This window comes from Anguilla rostrata, chromosome 7, assembly GCF_018555375.3.
Source record: "Anguilla rostrata isolate EN2019 chromosome 7, ASM1855537v3, whole genome shotgun sequence".
Taxonomy (NCBI): domain Eukaryota; kingdom Metazoa; phylum Chordata; class Actinopteri; order Anguilliformes; family Anguillidae; genus Anguilla; species Anguilla rostrata.
Genome location: NC_057939.1, coordinates 19,020,035 through 19,041,322, shown reverse-complemented (window position 1 = coordinate 19,041,322; position 21,288 = coordinate 19,020,035). Strand labels below are relative to the sequence as shown.

General features: G+C 42.9%; 1 protein-coding gene across 7 annotated transcripts in view; it reads left to right on the top strand.

The window, feature by feature from the left end:
- ppargc1a (peroxisome proliferator-activated receptor gamma, coactivator 1 alpha) overlaps nucleotides 1–16,039 on the top strand; it is a 235,210-nt gene extending 219,171 nt beyond the window's left edge. For 6 of the 7 annotated variants that reach the window (XM_064343468.1, XM_064343467.1, XM_064343473.1 and 3 more), the window contains 7 exons: nucleotides 176–249; nucleotides 3,973–5,005; nucleotides 7,301–7,405; nucleotides 8,113–8,233; nucleotides 9,973–10,094; nucleotides 10,520–10,671; nucleotides 13,257–16,039. In XM_064343468.1, the coding sequence (XP_064199538.1) occupies nucleotides 176–249; nucleotides 3,973–5,005; nucleotides 7,301–7,405; nucleotides 8,113–8,233; nucleotides 9,973–10,094; nucleotides 10,520–10,671; nucleotides 13,257–13,360 (1,711 nt within the window). In that variant the 3' untranslated portion in view covers nucleotides 13,361–16,039. The remainder of the gene's footprint in view (nucleotides 1–175; nucleotides 250–3,972; nucleotides 5,006–7,300; nucleotides 7,406–8,112; nucleotides 8,234–9,972; nucleotides 10,095–10,519; nucleotides 10,672–13,256) is intronic. The other variant, XM_064343471.1, reaches the window with a different exon arrangement.
- The last annotated feature ends 5,249 nt before the right edge of the window (nucleotides 16,040–21,288 follow it).

The following is a 21,288-nucleotide window of genomic DNA, read 5'->3' as shown; positions in this document are numbered from 1 at the left end:
AGTGAGAGAGTTTTTCCGCATTTTTAGACAACAAATCGAAAAAGGAAACGAACCAGACAAAGAAACAAAAAAAGAACTGAGGCATTTTGTAATTTCATTCCATTTGTAAAATCATTCAAAAATAAGACCGTATTTCCCCCTCAGTACTCAAATATGTTCTGTTTTTGTGTTTCAGTGACCACAAGGGATCACCATTTGAGAACAAATCCATTGAACGCACATTGAGTGTGGAGCTATCTGGAACTCCAGGTAAGCAGATGTTGGTTTTAAATAAATACGATAATTATTCAATTTTCTTCATGAGTGGGGCATATTCAAAATGGTAGATGCTATAGCTGGACCAGTTTTTACTGTAATGGAAAACTGGAGCTCTGTGAAATATCCTTCTCAGGGTTAATTGGCTCTGCTACTTCAGGGTTTTTTTTTTTAGCTTAATCGTTCCATAAAAGTTCAGGGTTCAAGGTGAAGGAACATTGTGTTCAGTTTTACGTACCTTTATATTAAATACTCTCCTATTTCCCCTGGTTGACTGGAAACTTTGTCACTCCATCGAAGAGTTAATCTTTCTCTTCCATTGTCTTGTCTGGATGCTAATGCTCTTTGACTGCGATGTTCACTTATCCGATACATCACAGGCAAATGGATATGGCATTAGTATTGTTTTAATTGGCTTTGCCACGTAATTCAGTTTGCTGATATTATCTGCGTCTTTTCAGACAATCTGCTAATTTCATTAGGGACATGAAGGTAATTTCCAATGTAAAGGCTGGTATTTATGTGAACAGTGCCATTTTATGAATGAGGTCAGTGCTAAAGGGTATTATTATTATTATTATTAATGCATATATTTATTTGTTAGGGGGAAGACTATAGGCAAAGGTAATTAAACCTAAATGAAATGAGTGGCAGTTGATGCTATAAAACACTGAGCTTCAGCAGTTCTCTCTCTGCATGAATTATGTTGGTAATTATATCAGTATCCCACAAGCTGTGATTAATCATTCCGGGTCAATAAAAACAAAATGTCTGCCCTTTTACTCATAATGGCTCATAGTGAATGGGCATTTTCGTATTGTTCTGCCGCCTCCAGGAAAGAGCACTAAATATATTTGAGTATTTTCTGTCGTTCTCTTGCAAACTGGCTCAGCTGCCATAAGCCTTAAGGCACTGTTTGTTAGGTGATATTTGTTAGATGGTTTAGCTGAATTGAGATGGTAAGGGGCTTTTGTGGGCAGTTTGGATGCAGAAATCAGAACGTGTTTGATGGCCCTTCAGGTTTTTATCTGATCGGACACGGGTTCCTGCCCACAACCTCACTCTCGCTGTCTCTGCGAGCGTGCTTTGCCCTGATGTGCTTTGTGTGTGTGTTTGTGCTGATGGGGGGAGGCACGAGGGCAGTGGGGTCAACTAAGCCGTCAGTTTGTCAGGTTTTAAGTGTAGTCGGAATCGGTTAATATTTCTTTACTTCTACCAGTAGTTTCGGCCAGAAATAAAATCCAGCACATAAATAGGTAATGTTCCACTCGCAGGAATCAGACTAAATCCCTATTGTTTTTAATCCCCGATCTATCCTTAGTTAATAAGGATATACCCTGACACTCACCCTTATCTAAGTGTTATAGGATTATACACTGGTAAAAGCTATTAGCGGGGAAACACTTGGAGATTGACTCTTTCAACTCACGGATTAGTTTTTCCAGTGCCATAACTACCCTGCCTAAAAATTAGGAAAGACTGAGTCAACACTGTGTGAGTTGCTGTTTCCTGAGGGGGACCTGTGAGGAGTTTTTGTTCTATTTTTATTTTTATTCAGGGATTTGTGCTTCGTTTGAGAGGAAAATAATTTTTTTAATGTTTTACCATGTGGGTGAAGAGTAGAGAAAACTGAGGTCTTGCACTTACAATACACAGAATTTTCTGGAAGGAGTTTTTTTTTTCTGTCTGATATTTTTCTGTTTAAGCAGATAGCGTTTTAATCAACAGCTGAGGCGCAGTTCTTGCTCTGCAAATGAGAAAGTAATTTCAGCAAGCTTTTCTGGACTATATTTTCACTGTGTGTTCGGCGTTTTGTCTGACACAAAGGAAGAACCACAATGTCTGCTTCATATAAGCGAGATGAGGGAAAGGAATATGTATCTAAACTTAAGGATATTAATTTAATGGGTTTTATTACACAAGTCGGCCAGGGTAGGTTGTTTTCTAAAGATAGGCCCATCTCTGTAGATTTTACAGATCATCAAAGAGCGGACTGGTCACTCCCTCCTCGCTGTGACGTGCTTTGTGCTGTGTGTTGTGGCAGGGGAGTGCATTAACCAAGTGTGCGGTTCTGGCTGAAGAATTGCCACGCTTATGTACCAGCCGTCCAGCCGTAATTGGTGGAGCCTGACGCCGGCCGTTGCAAATGCAGATCCATTCTGGTTGTGTCGGTGTGCTAATAAAGACACTGTAGCACACAGTACAATCTATTAGCGCTATAATAAGACCGGGGTCGGTATGCCTAAGTATGCCTGTTCGTGTGGCTGCTGCAAATTGCTGGGAAATGACTCCTTAAGCTTAAGCTAGTTATCAGTTTCTCCTCTTGCAGTTTACCGCAGAGCACCAAATAGATTGGAGCACCTGAAGCCATTTGATTCGTGTTTGTGCTTGTGTATCGCTCAGAAGCAGCTTTCGCAAAAAAAGCGTGCATACATTTATCTAATTCTGATTTATTTTGGAGACATTAATAGCTCTTACTTTATGACCCTGCTTACACTGTGTGCACAGATGGCGTTTCGGTTGCAAAACAGAAGTTCCTTGGCAGAACACCCCCTGCTCTCACCAAGCCCCCCTCCACCCCATCTTGCCTTTACAGCTCATTTCATCAATGTAATCATAAATAAAACAGAGCCAGGTTATGGCTGAAATATTGTGTGTGCCATGCGCCGGATTGTTTGTTTGTCTACCTGGAAAAAGCGAGGCGTCGCGCGCTGTAAAAATCTGGAGGAGGAGTCGCACCTGTGCATGAGTCACAGTCCTCTGTCCACTGTGACGGGCTCAGGAGAATGCCACAGGAGCCCACTGCTGTCTCAGCCTCACCCCTCCTTCCCCTTGTAAGTGCTGCAGAAAGTGTCCAGGCGGCGGGCTTGCTACGCCCAAAGTGACAGCACGTTCTCGCTAATGGCTGCCGTTTGTTGCCGCTGACCGAAAGGCCAGCACTCAAACAGACGGGGGCGGGGGGGAGAAAAAAGGGGAAAGGAAAGGCAAAACTTTTGAGAAGAGGTCTGAATTAAATTCCGGAGAGGATTTGTGTGTTGTTTGTGTGAGTGCATTAACAATGCCATAAAGAAGCCTCTCTCAGGCCTCCACATATAATTGCCATCTGCCGGCGTATAAATCTGTCAGGATGGACAAGGTTCTGGATGAGGGAGATATGTAGGGAATCCATGGAGCAACAGCAGGAGGGTTGCCCAGCAGTCAGTATGTTTTCATTACAAGCTTAATATCGCATTAGGTTTAATGTAACAGTATTACACATTATCAAGGCTATAATAATGTAACCTGGACTCACAGAGAAAAACTACATGAGAAGAAAAAAAAATAAAATATGTATGTATTGTCATTTGGAATCTGAGTAAATTATTATTTCTATTAAGAGTGTTTTGGCCATGGTCCTGTGTATATTGTCCTTCTGAAGGATCTGGCGTTTTCTGCCATGCCAGCATGACCACGGACCTCACTGCCTGTGTTTAATGCGCGATTCTTCATGCGCGGGGATTTGCCAAGGTTAGGAAGGGGCGTTGCAGCTCAGCCATGTACTACCACGCTATATTAAGTTACACAGAGCATTACATTAATCTGTCAAGATTGCAATAAAATACGGATCAGGATTAGGCGGAATGAGAGTGAATATTTTAATCAGGCCTGTGTGTCTACTGTCCGTAAACAGGCTGCGGGCAAATTATTATAATTCCATTCCGTTTTATTGCTCCTCAGGTCTGACACCACCGACCACGCCTCCTCACAAAGCCAGTCAAGAGAATCCTTTCAAAACATCGATCAAAAGCAAGCTGTCCTCATGCACCTCCTCGCCCCCGGCAAAAAAAGCCCGCCTGGAGGAGCCCCCCTCCTGCGCCCTGAAGAGGGGCCCCGAGCAGACTGAGCTGTACGCCCAGCTGAGCAAGGTCCCCGCCCTGCCCCTGGGGGGGCCGGAGGAGTGCAAGGGCAAGCGCGGCGCCCCCCGCGCTTTCGGCGACCACGACTATTGCCAGTTCATGAGCACAAAGCGACACCTCTCCCTGGGCCTCTCGCTGGGCTGCCTGGACGGCAGGCACGCGGAATGCTGGGACGCGACCGCGCCGCCTTCCTCCTCCTCCTCCTACTCCTCCTTCTCGTCTTCCGCCTCCTCATCTTCCTCCCGCCCTTGCTCTCTGGCGGGACAGTTGCGGGGCGTTTCCTCTGTGGAGCACGAGCCCGCCCCGAACCGGGACGGGCAGCGCCAGGGTCAAGCTCCACAGGCCAGGCCGCCGGCCGACGGCGGCGAATCTGGCAGGAGGAAGCCGCTCCGCGACCAAGAGATCAGGGTGGAACTCAACAAGCACTTTGGTCACCCCAAGCAAGCCATTTACAGCGAGGACAAGCCGGCGGGGGCCCCGGGGCCCGAGGAGAGCGACTCCGGGGACGAGTATTACTGCAAGCTGCCGGGGTACGTGCACCCGGGCCTGCCCTTGGACGGCGTCCTGGAGGACAGCGAGGACGAGCACGAGCGCTTCCTCTTCCCCTGGGAGGGCTCCCACCTGGACCTGCTCCTGCAGGGCTCCCCGTCCTGCTCCCCGTCCAGCTGCTCCCCGTCGCGGAGCTCCGTCTCCCCGCCCGCCTCGCTCTTCTCCTCCTCCCAGCGCTTCCACTGGCCCAGCGCCGCCTCCCGGTCCCGGTCCCGGTCCGCGTCTTTCCGCCGGCGGCGCTCCCTCTCGCGGTCCCCCTTCTCCCGCTCGCGCTCCAGGTCCCCCTGCAGCCGCTCCGCTTCACGGTAAGGCCGGCGTCTCTGCCGCGGGATTTGGGACCCCCCGCGATGGCGGGCTGAGGGAGAGTGCAGTTAAATGTGGGATGAAAGGCAGTTGGCTTAGCCCGCTCTCAGCGGGAGTCAAATCTTGCAAGTAAACATCTTTCTTAGCCGTCATGACTAGTGTCAGCGTGAGTTTCAGAATTAAAGGGATGCGACACTCGAGTCTCTCCACACATCTCAGAATAGGCCTTGTGTCTGTTGCGTGTGCGGAATGGAAAGTGGTGAATTGATTTTTAAAGACGGTCTACAGGGAGGGGGAAAAGAACTGAGCTAAAAGCTATGGTTGTGAACCAAGATGAGACTCATGGATGGGGTGGTGGGGGGGGGGGTGGTTTGAGTTTTAGGAACAGGAGTTTTCTCTTGAAGCACCCCGTCAGTTGAGTCAGACCTCTCACCGGTATGCACTTACAGAGTAACAGGCCAGCCTGTGTGACCGGCCCCTCCCCAAAATGTCCTATTTGCTCTTAAAACGGAGAGAAGGTTAAGCTGCTGTAATGAAGTCTAATGAGCGTGATTAGAATCATCGGAGCCCAGGTGGGGAGATCAGAGAAGGCCCCGCGGCTGTCCCCCGCCACGGCTTCATTTGCTCCTGGAAATGAGGAACTTAATAGACGCATCCTATTTACGTTGCGTTTCCCCTCGTATTTCCTAACGAATCAGAAACATCGGCGAACGGCGCCCAGAGCTCGGTGCCGCTGAGCCTCCAGAGCTTTTTATTACCATTGAAATTGGAGACGTGTCTCCCTGTTTTTTTTTTTGTTTTTTTTTACCCACCCTTTCTCCTTCCATTTCTGTGCACCTATATTTGATGGTGCCGTTTCTCTAGCTGCAGCTGTTGTTTTGCTTATCAGTGCTCCCGTCTGTCTGGGGAGATGAAAGCCAGACCAGCGAGCGGCGGAGTCCTGGACGCGCTCCCCTTTGAAGACCGTTACAGCATCACAGCCTGTTGGAAGACAATATTTACACTGTTGCCTTTGATTGGAAAACAGAGAAAATGGGCTTGGGCGAGGAAAAAAGGATGTTAAAAAATAATAGCGGAGGGGAACCGTTTGGAAAGGGTTTATTAACCGGTTCTCTGCCAAAAGGGGCTGGCGTGGCGGAGCCGACTGCTTGAGGGATCCGAAGCCGGGATGACAAAGGGACGCTATCGGTTCGGCGCTAGCGCTTTGTTACCGCGCTCTCACAGCCGTGCAGTGCATTTCCCGGGCATCTGCGATAATTCCATCCGTTTTTGGCTGTATATTTAATGTGGGGAAATCCCCACGATGGCACGTCCGACACGAACGCGGAGCGGCACTGTATGTCAGCGCCGGCTCCTGGACCTTCGTTCCCTCCTCATTTCTCTGCAGATTTCAGTCGTCACTCATTAAATCAGATAGCCGTGTTTCTGTGCCGGTTTATTTAGCACGAAGAGGTTAATTAGAGCTGTGTTTGCAGATGCAAAAGTGCAGCAGTCCAAGGGGTTTAGATTCTCATCTTTTTTTTCTTTTTTGTGGAGTGCAGGTCAATCAAGCAGAAAGACATCACGCACCGTCCACCAGTTGGGTTACTGTCCGCCCACACACACTAGCTAAAATCAGCACCAGAAACCAATCATCTGTGTAGAAATTGTGTTTCTGTGGAGAGACTCTAAACCTTTACAGAATTGGGTTTGATATAAGACAAGAGGGCAAAAGGAAACATTTTCAGTAAACTGGTTCTATCTTTGAACCCCTGGTGAACGGGAGTGTCAGAGGAATCTTGTCCACCACAAATCTTCTGTTCTGGCTCACTGCTTTATATGTTACTCTTCAATTTCACCATCAATTCAATAATTACCCGACTGGACTTAGAAGAACTCAGGATAATGGAGTGAATTGCACTGCTCATCTGCCGAAATGCACCATGCTAATGCTTATATTATGACTCCCAGAACATTTTTTGTGGTTGATAAAACATGAAAGCAGTCATCTAGCAACCAAAGGAAATGCAACCAGAAAAAGGGTTTTCAAAATATTGTGGTCAGTGCACTGTATCCTTAGCTAGAATCAGACAGGTGAAGTTATCTTCTATTTGCTATAAATACTTCCATGTGAAGAAATGTATTGCTGTATAAAACAAATGTCATAATAATGTGCTGTTAGTGTCTTTTTACTGTTTAACCTGATCTGTTGGCGAATATGAATTTTTTTTTTCTTTAGTTTTTTTTTTTTTAGATGATGAATATGACTAACGCATGTATAATACATATCTCCCTGTTTACACTCATGTTTTGAACAGGTCTCCTCAGCATGTGGACTCCAGCACGTGCAAGTCCAGGGCTCCCAAAAGCCCACACACACAGTCCAGGTCCCACTCTCGATCCCCTTTCAGTCGCAGGCCAAGGTGAGTGCCGTCACACCTGTGAGCCCTACACCGGTGTAGGCATTCCCGTTACATCATCTTTTCCCAAACTTTCGAACCTGGCCACTTGCTGCATGAGTCACCAGAACAGAGGATGTCTAGTGTCAGAGCCCCCGGAGCTGCTGAGCTTTCTCAGTGTTCCCGCACACCCACGTAGCGCCGTTCTGAAGGCTATATTATTTCTGCTAGCCTGCTTCTTCGTACAGCTGGCTTTTTTTAAACGTATGTCAGGCTCTATCAGGCAGCCCCTCGCGTCTCGCGCGTAAGCATTGCGGTCCCCTTCCGACAAAAACAAATAATTAAGAAGATGGTGAAATGATGAGTCACATCATTTCAGAGAAGCGAAATCACAGAGCTTAATGACTGGAGCTTTTCTGGGGAAAGTTGCACTTTTTTCTGGTAAATTCCACACTAAGCAGAAAGTAATGACATGTGAAGTTCTGCTGACAGCGGCAGCTGCCTGAATCCAACTGCCTCTCCGCCACCCCGTCCTGCGGGAGCCATAACCTCTGTGATGAGGGGAAAAAAGGCCTTATTAATGTGTTTATTTGTTTCAGTTCGGTTCTGAAAGCGTGTTGACTCTGGTTTTCGGCGGGCGTGCGGTGCGGGTACGCTGGGAGGACAGGCCGCGGGGCGGCCGGGGGGAAGGGTTTTGGGGTGCACGGCGTAACGCGCCCTCTCCTCCGCAGGTACGACAGCTACGAGGAATACCAGCACGAGCGCCTCAAGAGGGAGGAGCACCGCCGCGACTACGAGAAGCGGGAGTTCGAGAGGGCCGAGCAGCGGGAGAGGCAGAGGCAAAAAGCAATAGTGAGTGCGCCGTCGCGCTTCCGGAACCTTCCGCGGGCCCTGCGTTAACACGGCTGGCGGCTCTCCTCCGCCGAGCCCGTTATCTCCGCCGAGAGGGCGCCTGCTTTTTGGTGACTGAACACATGCAAAGTGAGCGGCGCAATCGCCCGAGCTCAGCTGCTTTCCTCCATATCTGCAGGCCCCCGCATTTTTGGGTGGGGAGGGGCGTCTAGAAATAGTGTCGGATGATATTAGTCTCACTAGGGGGAAAGAACGTTAAGGATGGGTAGAAAAAGGAGAAGTGTGTAAAAAAAAAAAATATTTATAGCGCTACGGTTATCTATCTCAGAATCAATTTATTGTGAAAAACACAATGAACTGGGATTAATATCTGTTCCCAGTACCCCTCCTCCCTGTCCCTGACAAAAAGATTAGACATTTCTAACACAATATCTTCACTGACAAATGCACACGTCAAATAATATACACATGACTTGGCAAGCATAAATTTCAGACTAGACAATTACAGGCAGAAAAGCGAGCCTGTCGGCAGAGGTTTATTGAGAACGAGATGTGAAAGCCTCAAACAGCACATCTACATTTTCATATCATCTTTACGCTGTCCAATCTATCATTTATCAGCAACCAAACCAACTATCTGTCTGTGACGGGGAAAAACAGTTGTTGAATGCCATTCTGTGTATGTGGTATTGATATCATTTTTTTTTTTAACTGAACCTCTGTGTAACAGCTAGCTTTGCGTCCTTAGGGTATCCATTAGAATATGACAGTAACCCCGTAAACTTACGCCAATAAACGAAAGAATGAATAAATAATGTTGGTGATACAAAACACAAAATACCCAGAGGCGCTTTTTGTGTTAAATAATTAGCGGGCGAAATTCAATTGTTCTCAGATATAGTTGCAGCCTTAGAGAAGCAGCTGTGTTTTCCATTGCGGCAAAGCTTTTGCTGTTGCTGACCTTTGCACCCGCTACAGTGAAAGAAGCAATGTACCCCCCCCCCCCCCCAGCTGCTTTTCCTGTAGTTGTTGGTGGTGGGGTTGACAGCCCCTTGTTTTTATGCATTTTCTCCCCCGTTCACTTCTTGAGGCTGTTGTGGCAGCCCCGTGACTAACAAAGCCCCCCCCACCACCACCCCCACTCGGGTTCAGACAGTCAGGTGAAACCCAGACAGTCGTGTGCTGGGCGAGGAGGTGGGTTGGGGGGGAGAGGGAAGGGGCTGAACATTTTTGGATCCCTCCGCTGTGAACTCCAGATTAACTCTGCGCAGAACAGCTCCGCGCGTACCGTCAGACAAAGGCAGCCGGTGGGCTTTCTCCAGAGTTCCCGGCATGGGGTCGGGATAAATGGAGTCGCTGGGAGTGCGGGAAAGCCGTGCTTTTTTTCCCTCGATTGATTCAAATTCAAATATGTTTTATTTGCACTTGTGTTGCGGAAGTATTGAAGTACGCACGTTAAATGAACGTCCCCTCCCACATCTCTCTCGCTTTCTTCTCTCTCCCTCCCTCTCTTTCCCCCCTTTCTGTTTCTCTCACTTTCTCCTCTCTCGAAATCTCTTAATCTGTTAAATCTAAGGAAAAAAAGAGGAAGGATTTAAAGTACCTAGTGGCCATATTCTTTTTGCAGCCTGCCCGTGTCGATGTGCTGGTAGGAGAGCGTGGTTTCCGTCGCCGCTTGAAGTGGGGGACGTGAAGGAGAGTGCCTCGTTTTGTAATTTCTCTTTGCTCTTAATTACCAGGAGGAGAGACGGGTGGTGTATGTGGGGAGGCTCCGATCCGACAGCACTCGAACTGAGCTCAAGAGGCGCTTTGAAGTCTTTGGCGAAATCGAGGAGTGCGCTGTAAACCTGAGAGACGACGGGTAAGGCTTCAGGGCGAAGTGCTGGAATTTGGGGGCTACGGGGGGTGTTGCCCCCTGGTATGAGGCAAAGGGAACTATTCTGATTCATTCATTTGTGTATTTCTCACTACTGGCTTGTAGTTAGTTAATCTAAGGTGGTGTCTTCCGTTGGGTGGGACTATTGTAGCCGGCTGCATGTGAAAGGACTGCCACCTGGGATTTCAGTCTCTCTTGAAATCTTTCTAGAAATTTCAGTTTTACTAGAAAAGTTCAAGTTGAACAGCACTGCCACACTTTGAAGTTTGATACCAGTGTAGTGTCGGTGATTCCTTTGTGCGTTACTCACTGGACCTGGGTGTAAGCATGGCCCTTGATAATTTGAGATGTTGGCCCACAAATGTGGACTGATGCATTTATTTTTTTTATCTTTTTTTTTTTTTAACTAGGGACAATTTTGGCTTCATCACCTACCGCTACACTTGTGACGCCTTCGCTGCTCTTGAGAACGGACACACCTTGCGCAGGTCTAATGAGCCTCAGTTTGAGCTCTGCTTTGGTGGAAGAAAGCAGTTTTGCAAGTCAAATTACACAGACTTGGGTAAGAGCCTGTTTGCATCTTTTGCCTGGTAGTTAATGTAGTATACTGTAGAAATAAAGCAGATGGAAAACAAGCAGCTGGAAATAAGTTTTAATGTTAAAAAAATAAGAAATCATATAAATAAATAAATAAGAGTGCCACAAGTGTGATCCTTCACAGTTGATGTATTCACAGTTGTAGTGTCTGTGTTTGCTGAAGTGCAGAATGTGATGGAGTTCACGGGGTCACCATTGTGTTGATCCCGGTAATAGATATATTATTTACTCCATGTAGGAGTATCGTTTGGGAAGGAGCGAGTCATCCATTTCATGCCTCGCCTATATTTTTGTACTCAATAAATATTCTATAAGTGCGCTGCAGGAAGTGGGTACGACTTTCCGAAGTGCACCCGTAGATGAATTGATATGGTATACTGCACGTGCATGTATATTTCATGCACCGGCTCCCAAATGGTTAAAGATGAAGAATGTTAAGATGGAGGCCAAGGTCGAGTCCCATCAGTCCTTTCCTCCCAAGTGTGTCTCCATCTGTTGCCAGCTGTTGTGATGTTGAATAGAAGCAAGATCTCGCTGTGACACCTAGCAGTGTGTTGCTGTCAGTGAGGGGGTGAAGTGCGTCTGACAGCTAAGGTCTGATTGACTTATAATCAGCCCCTTTCTGTTTTTAAGGGAACCCATTAGAAATGTGTGCTTGGGAAGTACCACCATACACTTCCGCAGAATAAAAAGCACCTATAATATCAAGCATTTTAGGCCAGGGATAATTGGAGAGAACATAATGCTGTTTTACAGGGCTGTTTCCCTAAGTTGTAACAGAGGGATCATAACAAGCTGTATTTCAGAAGGCACTGCTCGGTCAACTAAATACCTAAATGCATAGAGTAGATTGAATAATTTCTGCATATAGTGATTTTTAAAAAATCAAAAAAGCTACGTTTTTCAAATGCAGCAAATTCATTTTAAAGAGAGCTGGCAAGAGAATAATATGTCCAGGCTGTGGTGTTTTAATGTGTTAGTACCAGGTCTCTGAAGAAGGCATTGCTGTGCATTTTAGTTGGGCAGATAATTTGACACGTTTATAAGGGGGAAACGTCCAATAGCCATTTTCAAATTGACATTTATGTCTGTAAAATGTGAGGTCATTAATGGACGGCGCGGGGATTTTGGAAGACAATTTCAATGACAGAGGAGCAGGTTGCTCTAGGGAAACAAGAACCCTTTCTTGGAATAATGAGGGCAATCTAGTGCAGCGCACAGCATCAGGTTAAAATGAAACAAAAGGTAGAAATGGTGGACATAATGTATTGATAATTGAAATGTGTGTTCCGGGGGCACATCTATTAACCTTAAGGCTTTATAAAGCAGTTTGACTGAAAAGATACTCCGTTTTTCGCCTTTTCATCCAAAGTGGGGGAGAGAACTGAATATTGGTACTCGTGTTGGAAGTGTGCTTGTCCTTAACAGAACTGTCTGTTTTAGGGGGAAAAAAAGAGAAAAGGAAGGGAGGGAGGAGGAGGGGGTGGTGGTCACGTTCGAGGCAGCGAGTTGAATAATGTCACGCCAGGGTGGCTGCAGTTCCTCCTCTCAATCTCGCCGCCTCACTTTTTTGTTTTCTAAGACACTGTCCATTAGTTCTTGGCGGTGTGTTGGGGGCATATTTCATCCCTCAAGGTGCGCAGTGTGACACAATCCACCCCTTGGCCATTGTATTAGATCACACCTGGCATCTACCGCCTGCCATGGTCATTCCCATTTCTCAGGCTCTCTGAGTGTGCTGTTGTCTGCGTGGGGCCCATTTGTGCAGCTGTCCTCCAGGGGAGATAAGACACTGTTATTTATTATCGCCCGGCAAATCAAAATATATGCCTCGCGTTCGCTAGTTTGTCATTTGTCCGTTATCAAAAGCTTTATTTCCCACCACACCTTTGAATTATGTAAAATGTGTAAAAATTTGCTGTTCCAAGCACTAGAATGGAAGGAAAATAAATAATGCATTTGGGGGAGTATAACTCATTTTCATCTTAAATTTTCATCATCTCATTCTTCACTTTATGGTTGCATTGTAAACATTTCATTCACCTTGAATAGAAAATGTCAGGAAGCTTTCATATTGTATTGAAAGAAGATAAATGGAGGAACCTTAAGTTCATTCAAGCACTGTGGAAATGTAATCCAATCAAGGATTAGCACCTATTGGCTGCCATGTTATTAAAATCATACCTGTCGCTATTTTATTTAGCATTTTACTTCAGGAGTGATTTTATGACAGTATTATCACATTGTTAATTTTTCCATAGTTTATATCAGATCAGTGAAATCCACAATAATAAACACGAGGTTATATGGGTCTAAACCCACAGTGACGTTTACCTGTCCAAGTATAATCCTAGCTGTCAAACGGATATCGGAGCTTGTAAGTTTCTGTCCTTGGCAAGAGCTTACAAACACTAGAGTATCTGAATTTGACTTTCTAACCGAAATAAATGTTGTGTTCCCATTTCTCCTCTTAATCTTGAGCGCAAAATGACAGAACAGGATGAGAGCCGGAGCCCCTTTTGTTTATTTCTGCGTTTTGTGTAATTCCAGACTCCCATTCTGATGACTTTGATCCCGCCTCCACTAAAAGCAAGTATGACTCCATGGATTTTGACAGCTTGCTACGGGAGGCCCAGCGCAGCCTGAGAAGGTAACCAGCGTCACACCTGCCATCTACAGAGGGGATTCGCTATACCTCACAGATGTTCCTTTGACTACGAGACTAACTACCAGAAGTTTTACACTCTATGTATGAAAAAAGATAATATATAAATAAAATATAGATATATAAAAGTAAAGTTTACATGAACATAGCTGCTGAAAAGCTGAAGGGAGAAGACATTATGAATGGGGATTCTCTTCCCAACTGGGCACATTCACTCTGTGTGTGCTTTACCCTGTACTGTCTAATGGATAATCTTCCTTGTTTTAATACACTAGCGGTTCTTTTACTGGTGAAAACGTGCAGCTTGTTCAGTTATTTTTGTTTGTTTGTTTGTTTGTTGTATTTTTTTTAGTCTGATGTTTGGATGTGGTGTTACATTAATAATAAGCATTGGGGGAAAGGCTATATGTGGGTGTCCAAGATTGATTGTTGTCTACTTTTTGGCAAAACTGTAGTCACGTATTTACAGATATTATTAAATGGAGTATTTTTATTTTGTGTACATATCTGACAAAGTTCTTTATTTGTTACAGCTATGCACTGTAAAATGCAGCCTTCTTTTTAAATGATGCTGAAATTTTCTTAATTAAGAATGTTGTAGTTAAAATGACGTTTAAAAAAAAAAAAAACACTGTACACCTGACGTTTAGATGACGTGATATGATTGTAAAAATGCATATGAAGATGGGCTGTTCTTTTGGGGAGCACCTGAACAGATTTCTTTTTTAAAGTTTATTTTGGTGAAACGAATATTGTTACCCATGTATAGTTTTATCTGTTTTTAAAGTTTCTCAATCAGTGTTTTCCTTATACAACCAATGTAATATACATTTTTAACGTGTTTTTTCATGATTGTATATAAGAACTTCCTTTTGCATTTTTTTTCTTAATTCTAAAATGATCTATAGCCATCCCTTTTTTCAGTCTGATTACTCATTCTCACTGTACACCAATGATTTGTTTTTCTCAGACCACTTTTATGGAAAACAGGCTCTTCTGTTAAACAGAACATTAATTTTCCCTATTTTTTCTGAACACTATTTATCTATTTATTTGAATTAAGATATTTATACAGTCTCCATCACACATGGAGTATGTACTGTAGCACACTATTTATTCAATTATTTAATTTTGTTAAATCAGTGGGGAAGGTGGGTATACAGTGAACTAATGTTATCATTAAAAGATTTTCTAAGCCTTTCAGAAATAATCAAATGATTTAAATAATTATTCAACTTTATAAAACATGCTGCTCCTAGTTTGTGATTTATTTCAATAAAACCTGCTGTCCCCTACTATAAAAAATTAAATCCCAAGTCATGTCTCATTTTTCTAATTAAATCATCATAAAGCAATAAAATAATTTAACAGGTACTTTACTGACCTATTCTAATCTGCAACTATTCCACACATGCTTGATTATGTGAATGCCAAACAAAGGTTTACATTTTTTTTCTTGGATTTTTAAATCTTGTATTTGTTGTAAAAATAAATAAATAATTTAAAAAAGAATAATAATATACTATTGACTCTTCATAATAAGAATTGTTTGAAAAACATAAATAAGAATAATAAAAAAAACATTAAAAAGAAGCAATAAATTATTTTTCAAAAATTGTATTTTAGCTCATAATGTTGTGTCGTTTTGGACCAGACTCATTACCCAGCTGCTCACAAAATGTCTACTCCTGGGTCTCAGCACAGTATCTTTTCCTGACTTTGGCTGGATGATGACGATGATGATGATAATAATAATAATAATAATAATAATAATACATATTTAAACTGTGTATTTTGTGAGTGCATGTCAGAGAGAAAAAGAGACAGATGTCACAAGTTAACTTTTGTACTTGTACTGTATACTCAACAGTACTTTTCCTTTGTAAGCAAAGTCAGCATAACTCCTAAAGCAAACCAAATGCATATCTAACTGTACCTATATGCTGATCTGCTGTACTGAGAAAATAACGTACGGTATATTTTTGGCCCATCTCCATTTGCTGAGCTGTGAAGTGCAGATACCATGGCACCATCAGAGTGGCCTGAAAGGTAACCTTGTGATTTCTGGTTCAATTAAGGTCCCATTTATACAGAGAACCAGGCAATGACAATACCAGCTAATATCAGACGAGGTGGACATCTTTCGTCTTGAAGCTTGTTGTTCACTGGCCGGCTGTCAAGAAATATGGTTGCATAGATGAAACTGTTCATTTTAAAGAGACAAAGTCAGTTAAAATAAAAGAGGGGAAAATTTTACCTGTTTATATCTTTTATCTGTATAGAGCGTGGGTAATGGTGTCATGTCCCATTTGGTATATGTGGCTTTAATCATTGTAATATAAAATCTGCTTTGTAAATTGCCTAGAGTAGCAATATAATATAACTCCTGATGATTCTAAATTTGAACTGCGTGGCAGACCTTTTAATAATGTGAATTACAGAGGAATATGGCACTGCTTTAACGTTGTGGGTGATCATGTTTCTTTTGGAAGGACAATACACGGGGATTTGTGTTGTCTGTCTGTGTCCTATCCACGTTGCCTTCTGCCAACTCCTTACCAATGCCTTTGTGGTTCTACCTATTGTATGAATTTCTTGTGAATTTTATTTTTTATGTGCAATTCTCATCAGCGTCACCAAGCCAATAAAGGGAAACATTTCAAAGAAACACGGCAGACGCCTTTATGTGATCCTTATTGATTTACGTCTCCTTTTTTGTCCCCCATTGCTTTCCTTAATCGTTAGTTATTGTGCTATAACCGAGCAGAATAAAGCTAGTTACCAGTCTTTTGGAAATCAGTCAATTAAAATGAGGTTTTACTGTGATGGAGTGCTTGAATTCTACAGTGTACAGTAATTAATATGACATGACATTGTCTCCTCTGCCTTATTACCAGAGGGCAATTTAACATTATTGTTTGTTTGAAATAATGACACTTTTTTCCCTTCACTGCATTCCCTTTTTAAAGTTGACATAACGCATATAAAGCTGCCTGGCCTTTTGTGGAATTATTGATTGCAAACAAACTTTTTTTTTTCCCCAGATATTTTTCATTAAATGTAAAGAGGGTCTGTTGGCAAGATAAAGAAAACAAGCTCACGACTTGATTTATTAAATAAAAAAATGTACATCATGCTTTGTAGATATGAATGTAATTGCTCCAGTCTAAACCATTCCTTGTTTTAGTTTTTTTCTCAAAAAACTCTCCTAATAATTTGTATGGTTTAAATACAAGATTGAGCTCGTTGACTTATCCTTGCAGCAATATGTCAGTTCATCATTTTTACAGGTTTATTTTTAATTTATCATCATATCCTTTAAAAAAAAATGTTTAAAAAATGTAAAGAGTTTTTTCTGATATGGCCTGTTCTTCAGGTAAGCATGTGCAGTAAATATGCAGATTTCCTTGGATGACCCATTTGTGGAAGCAGCTATTTTTGGCAAAACAAGGGTGTTGTTGCAAACTCTGCACAAACTGAAAAATGACACAGCCCCACGGTGTGACAGTGAGTTGAGATCCGTGAAATTATTCTGCAAGATAAAAAAAAAGGGAGGGCGTTGAATTCATTAAAACAATTTCATGTATTGAGCTGCCACTGTGTTGTGTGTGAAGGCTGGATCTCGGGTTCTGTTCATAATCATTCATCATAATATTCCTCTGGTTGGCCTGGTTGCTTGGTTTCTTTGTGAGAGGCGGACCTTTGGCAGTATGAAAGAAATATGGATGGAATGCACATTAAAGTTTAAGGTTGGGAGCGAGTGTGATTGTGCTTTTTTATTAAGGGCACTATTTAGCCTGAGAGAAAGGACCACTGCTTTCATTTCAGCTATATGGTGCTGTAGCAGGGGGTCTGCTCAAATGTGCCCTTTCCACAGAATGGAGCAGATGGGGCTGATATCTCTGGAAATTTCTTCTTTGAGGCTATTTTTTTTTTCGTTCTTTCTTTTTTGCATAGTATGCTGTCTGTTATATATCTGGCATATTAAATACGAGAAGGAATTGCAATATATACATTTTGTTCAGTATTTGCCAAACCATGTATGTTCATGTTTTTTTGTTCAACCATTTTTTGTAACAGAGTTAACTAAACAATAACCGGCATTGATCAAAGATGTTTTATTTTCTTCAGTTGTTGCTTAATATATGTTAAAATACTGCTGGGGTTAATTTTGTCCATAAATAGATAGGAATGCTTTAAACAACAAGGGAATTCTGATAAATTTCTTCTGTTATTGATATTTGTGAATATCAATATATAACTTATATACTCTATCTTCTGGTTTCCATTTACGATTTTTAAAGTTACCAGGAAGTTTAATCAAAAATTATTTTGTACTTATGTTTTTTCAACCTGGACAAGTAAAAACTGAGAAAATGGCAATTTATTCAATTTTTTATTTCTTCAACAAACCTTTTGGGAGACTAGCATTTCCTCTTTTTCCCATATTATACAGTAACTCACACACATCTTGTGTTCTCTCTGGGATATGCTGATCACGGTAGCTATTGTAAAAAAAAAAAAAAAAATGTAAAAAGAAATCATGATAATAAGATTAGGCTACACAAGACTAATTAATTGAAAGTTCTGAGGCGGAACATGTGCAGTGCTACCAGTAATTTAGTATCTGAAACATTTTTGTCTTGGGAAAGCAAAAATTCATTGGAAAATACCCATCCCTGAATTTAGTTATTTTTTTCACTGACAGTGTGAAACTGGCTTTCTAGTAAAGCCACTGCTCTGTATAATTCTATCAGAATAATTAAAGTGAAATGATACTATTAGAGGTAGCTAGTGAGGGGGGAAACAGGATTACCACATGCCAGGAAGCAGGATTAAGGAGCTGCATGAGATACAAAGCGATTTGAGGAATGTATTTTGGGAGCAGGGGTCCCTTGATTATTGAGTTTTTACTGTCTCTTATTTCAGAGCTCCATGCATCATCAAAAACATGACACCCTCCCCTACCCCACCCCCTCCCTGCTCCATTATGTCCGTGTGGATCTTATAGCCACTGCAGTTCCTCTTTGTCACCAGGCAGTCTGCTTTGGGAGGCTGACCAACGCGCAGCGCCGGTTTTGGTTTTGTGAAAGCTGGGGGTTCATCGTCTTACGCGACAGTTATCAAGACGGTGTCTCTTTCGCAGCCAAAAATATTCTGTAGCAGTCTGCCATTTAACCGGCTTGAATCGGAGGGGAAAGGCCACCGTCTTTCAAGTACAGCTGCCTCTCTCCATTATTCGTTTGAAGATCAGTTAATAAAACACCTTAGACCCAGGACCAAACAGATGGAGGCTCTGCAGTGGACTAGGAGCAATATAAATAATTAAATTCAAACAAGCCGACGCTGAACTGTACCCAGAGAAAAAAACATTCAAGCCTTAATCTGGAAATGTTGTGAAGGTTTTTGTTCATTCCAAACGGGCTGAATGAGTGTTGCGTTGACAAAGGGCCAGAGCTTGCGTCTCGTTCTACCTCTCACATTTACGCTGGTCGTTAATGATCAAGTCATTAAAATCACACGTTCTTTGTTGCCGTTTTCATTTCAGCCCTTAATACTTCTGAAGACTGATGAGGAACATAAGGACGTTATTCTTTTTTTTTCCCCAAAAAAACATCAACTTTGTGACTAAATGTATACTTCTAGAGATAATTAATAGCTATAGACAAATGGCGGCTGATTGAGCAAGTCATCCCTCTATTCTCAATCACCATCTGGTATGTGTCGTCAGCGAATGCTTAGCGCTAATTACTTCGAAAGAGCTAAAGACGTTCATATTAATTAAAAAACAAAAGGAAAGTTGAGATCAAATGAATTAGATATACGTGGGGAGATGGGGGAGAAACTAAAGACAAAGTAAATAAATTAACTTCACCCAAGACATGGCTTCCCCAGTTGATGTTGTCAGTAAAGGTGGATTGCTGGTTACTGGCAGGGGAGCGGCATCAGAAAATGCCTTGCAGCAAGAGCAGGCCTTTAGAATGCTTGGGCTGGCAAGTCTAAAACATGCTGGGCCATCAGCAAAAAGCAGAGAGAGAGAGAGAGAGAGAGAGAGAGATGCTGCAGTGGCCGTGGGGACAGCCAGCTGACACAGGCTGTTAAGACTTAAGACTTTGGATGAGAGTCTTGCACATCACCAGGGAAAGGACGGGAGCAGGAATGTAATTTACTTTAAATGGCTTTACCCCAGATGACAGGCATATGTAGGAGCTCGAAGGATGCATCTGCTGCACTATAATTTTGACAAATATAAATATACTGTAGTTGCAGGGCTGCGGGGTAGCTCACTCAGTAAAAGTGCCGTTTGCGGTGTACGAGTGAGCACCAAGGTCTCGGATCAAATCTGACCCGTGCCAGTGCCGACTGCGGCCGCCAGCCCCGTAGGAACAGTAAACATTTGGCTTTGCTTCACCCAAGAGATATTCACTGCTCGAGCAACCCCTGTTGGCCATCCAGGCACCTGTGACTTGCTCTCTGCACACGCGTATGATTGGGTCTCCTCCACAGCTAGTGGCTGTGGTGTGAAAGAAGCAGCTGGCTAACACCGTATATTTTTGAGGAGAACCACCAGTTGTCTTCACACTCTCAGGCCAGCTGCAGGTGCTGTATATGGGCCCAAATTTATTTTAAAAAATCAAAAAAATACTGTAGTTGCAATGCTTTAATGCTGCAAACTGGCATGAGATTGTAACCTGAGAAAGAAGTAAACGGATCCACGCAGGCACAATTGCGCAAGAACAGTATGGGTGATTAGGTAATGAATTCCTTCACATTCTCATTGAAAAGAATGCAGATAACTGAAAAGTAATTCCCCAACTGTAATTGTTCAAGTCTGTCATAGAAAATGTGCTCTTGTCCACACTTTCCGATTCAAGCATTTACGCTTTTAATTTATTAAAATTATACTAATGCTGCAATACATATGCAGATGAAGATAATACAGAATGAGAGATAGAATGGGGCTTGAAGGCATTTTCTTTCAGACATGGTCACTATGTGAGAGCATTCATTTAGCACCTGACTCCTACTCCATCTTACCAGCAGCCAAGGCTATAGAAAAAGTTGCCAGCAGACATGGAATTTGTCTTCAAACTCTCCCCCATAAAAACTGACACAGTGTGTTTGCAAACAGTACAGAAACATAACGATGGTTTTTTGGTGCCCTTTTTCTCCATAATCAGATTTTCACACCTAACTCAGAGTGCTCTGCTTCCCCCCATGGAGAACCGTGCCTCCCTGGTGCAAAATTAATTGTATTGACACATCGTTTTTATAAATAATAAGACCATCAAACAAAAAAAAAGAGATGAGAAACTTGTTCCAGGGGCTTGGGTTTATATCATTCAGAATTCATATGATTCAACATATTAGGAATTTCAGCACATATATTGCTGGTGTTTCTATATTCTTTCATTCTTTCCATTTTTTGATGTGAATGACGTATATGTTAAAGCAGAGTCTTTCTTCCTGTTATGGTTTGTGTTAGCACATTGCTAAGGCACCAGACTGGAGGTCATCAGTGGTAGCAGACTGCCTGAGGAGGATACCTGGGTGTTCATGTGGAACAGGTATATTTATCATCCAGTGACCTGATGCAGTGTCCTTTTAATTATTTAATACAGTACGATTTTCAGGGGAAAGAGGGCCTGTGGCTTGCTTTATGATGCTTTTTATTTGAGTTAATTGCACACTGCACTCTGGAAAATGTCATGCAAAGAATCTTGATGAGAAGATTCAGGTAAGTATTACACTTATACCTTTAATGTCTGCATTTTGAATGTAATCTTAGCCCAACTTACAGGGAACCTGTTTTCCTGATGTCCCCTGAGCTCTTACTGAGTTTTTTTACTCACCTCAGTCAGTGTTGTCTCCAGGTGACTTTGAAGTGGGGAAAGTATATTGCCCCCTGACCACTTC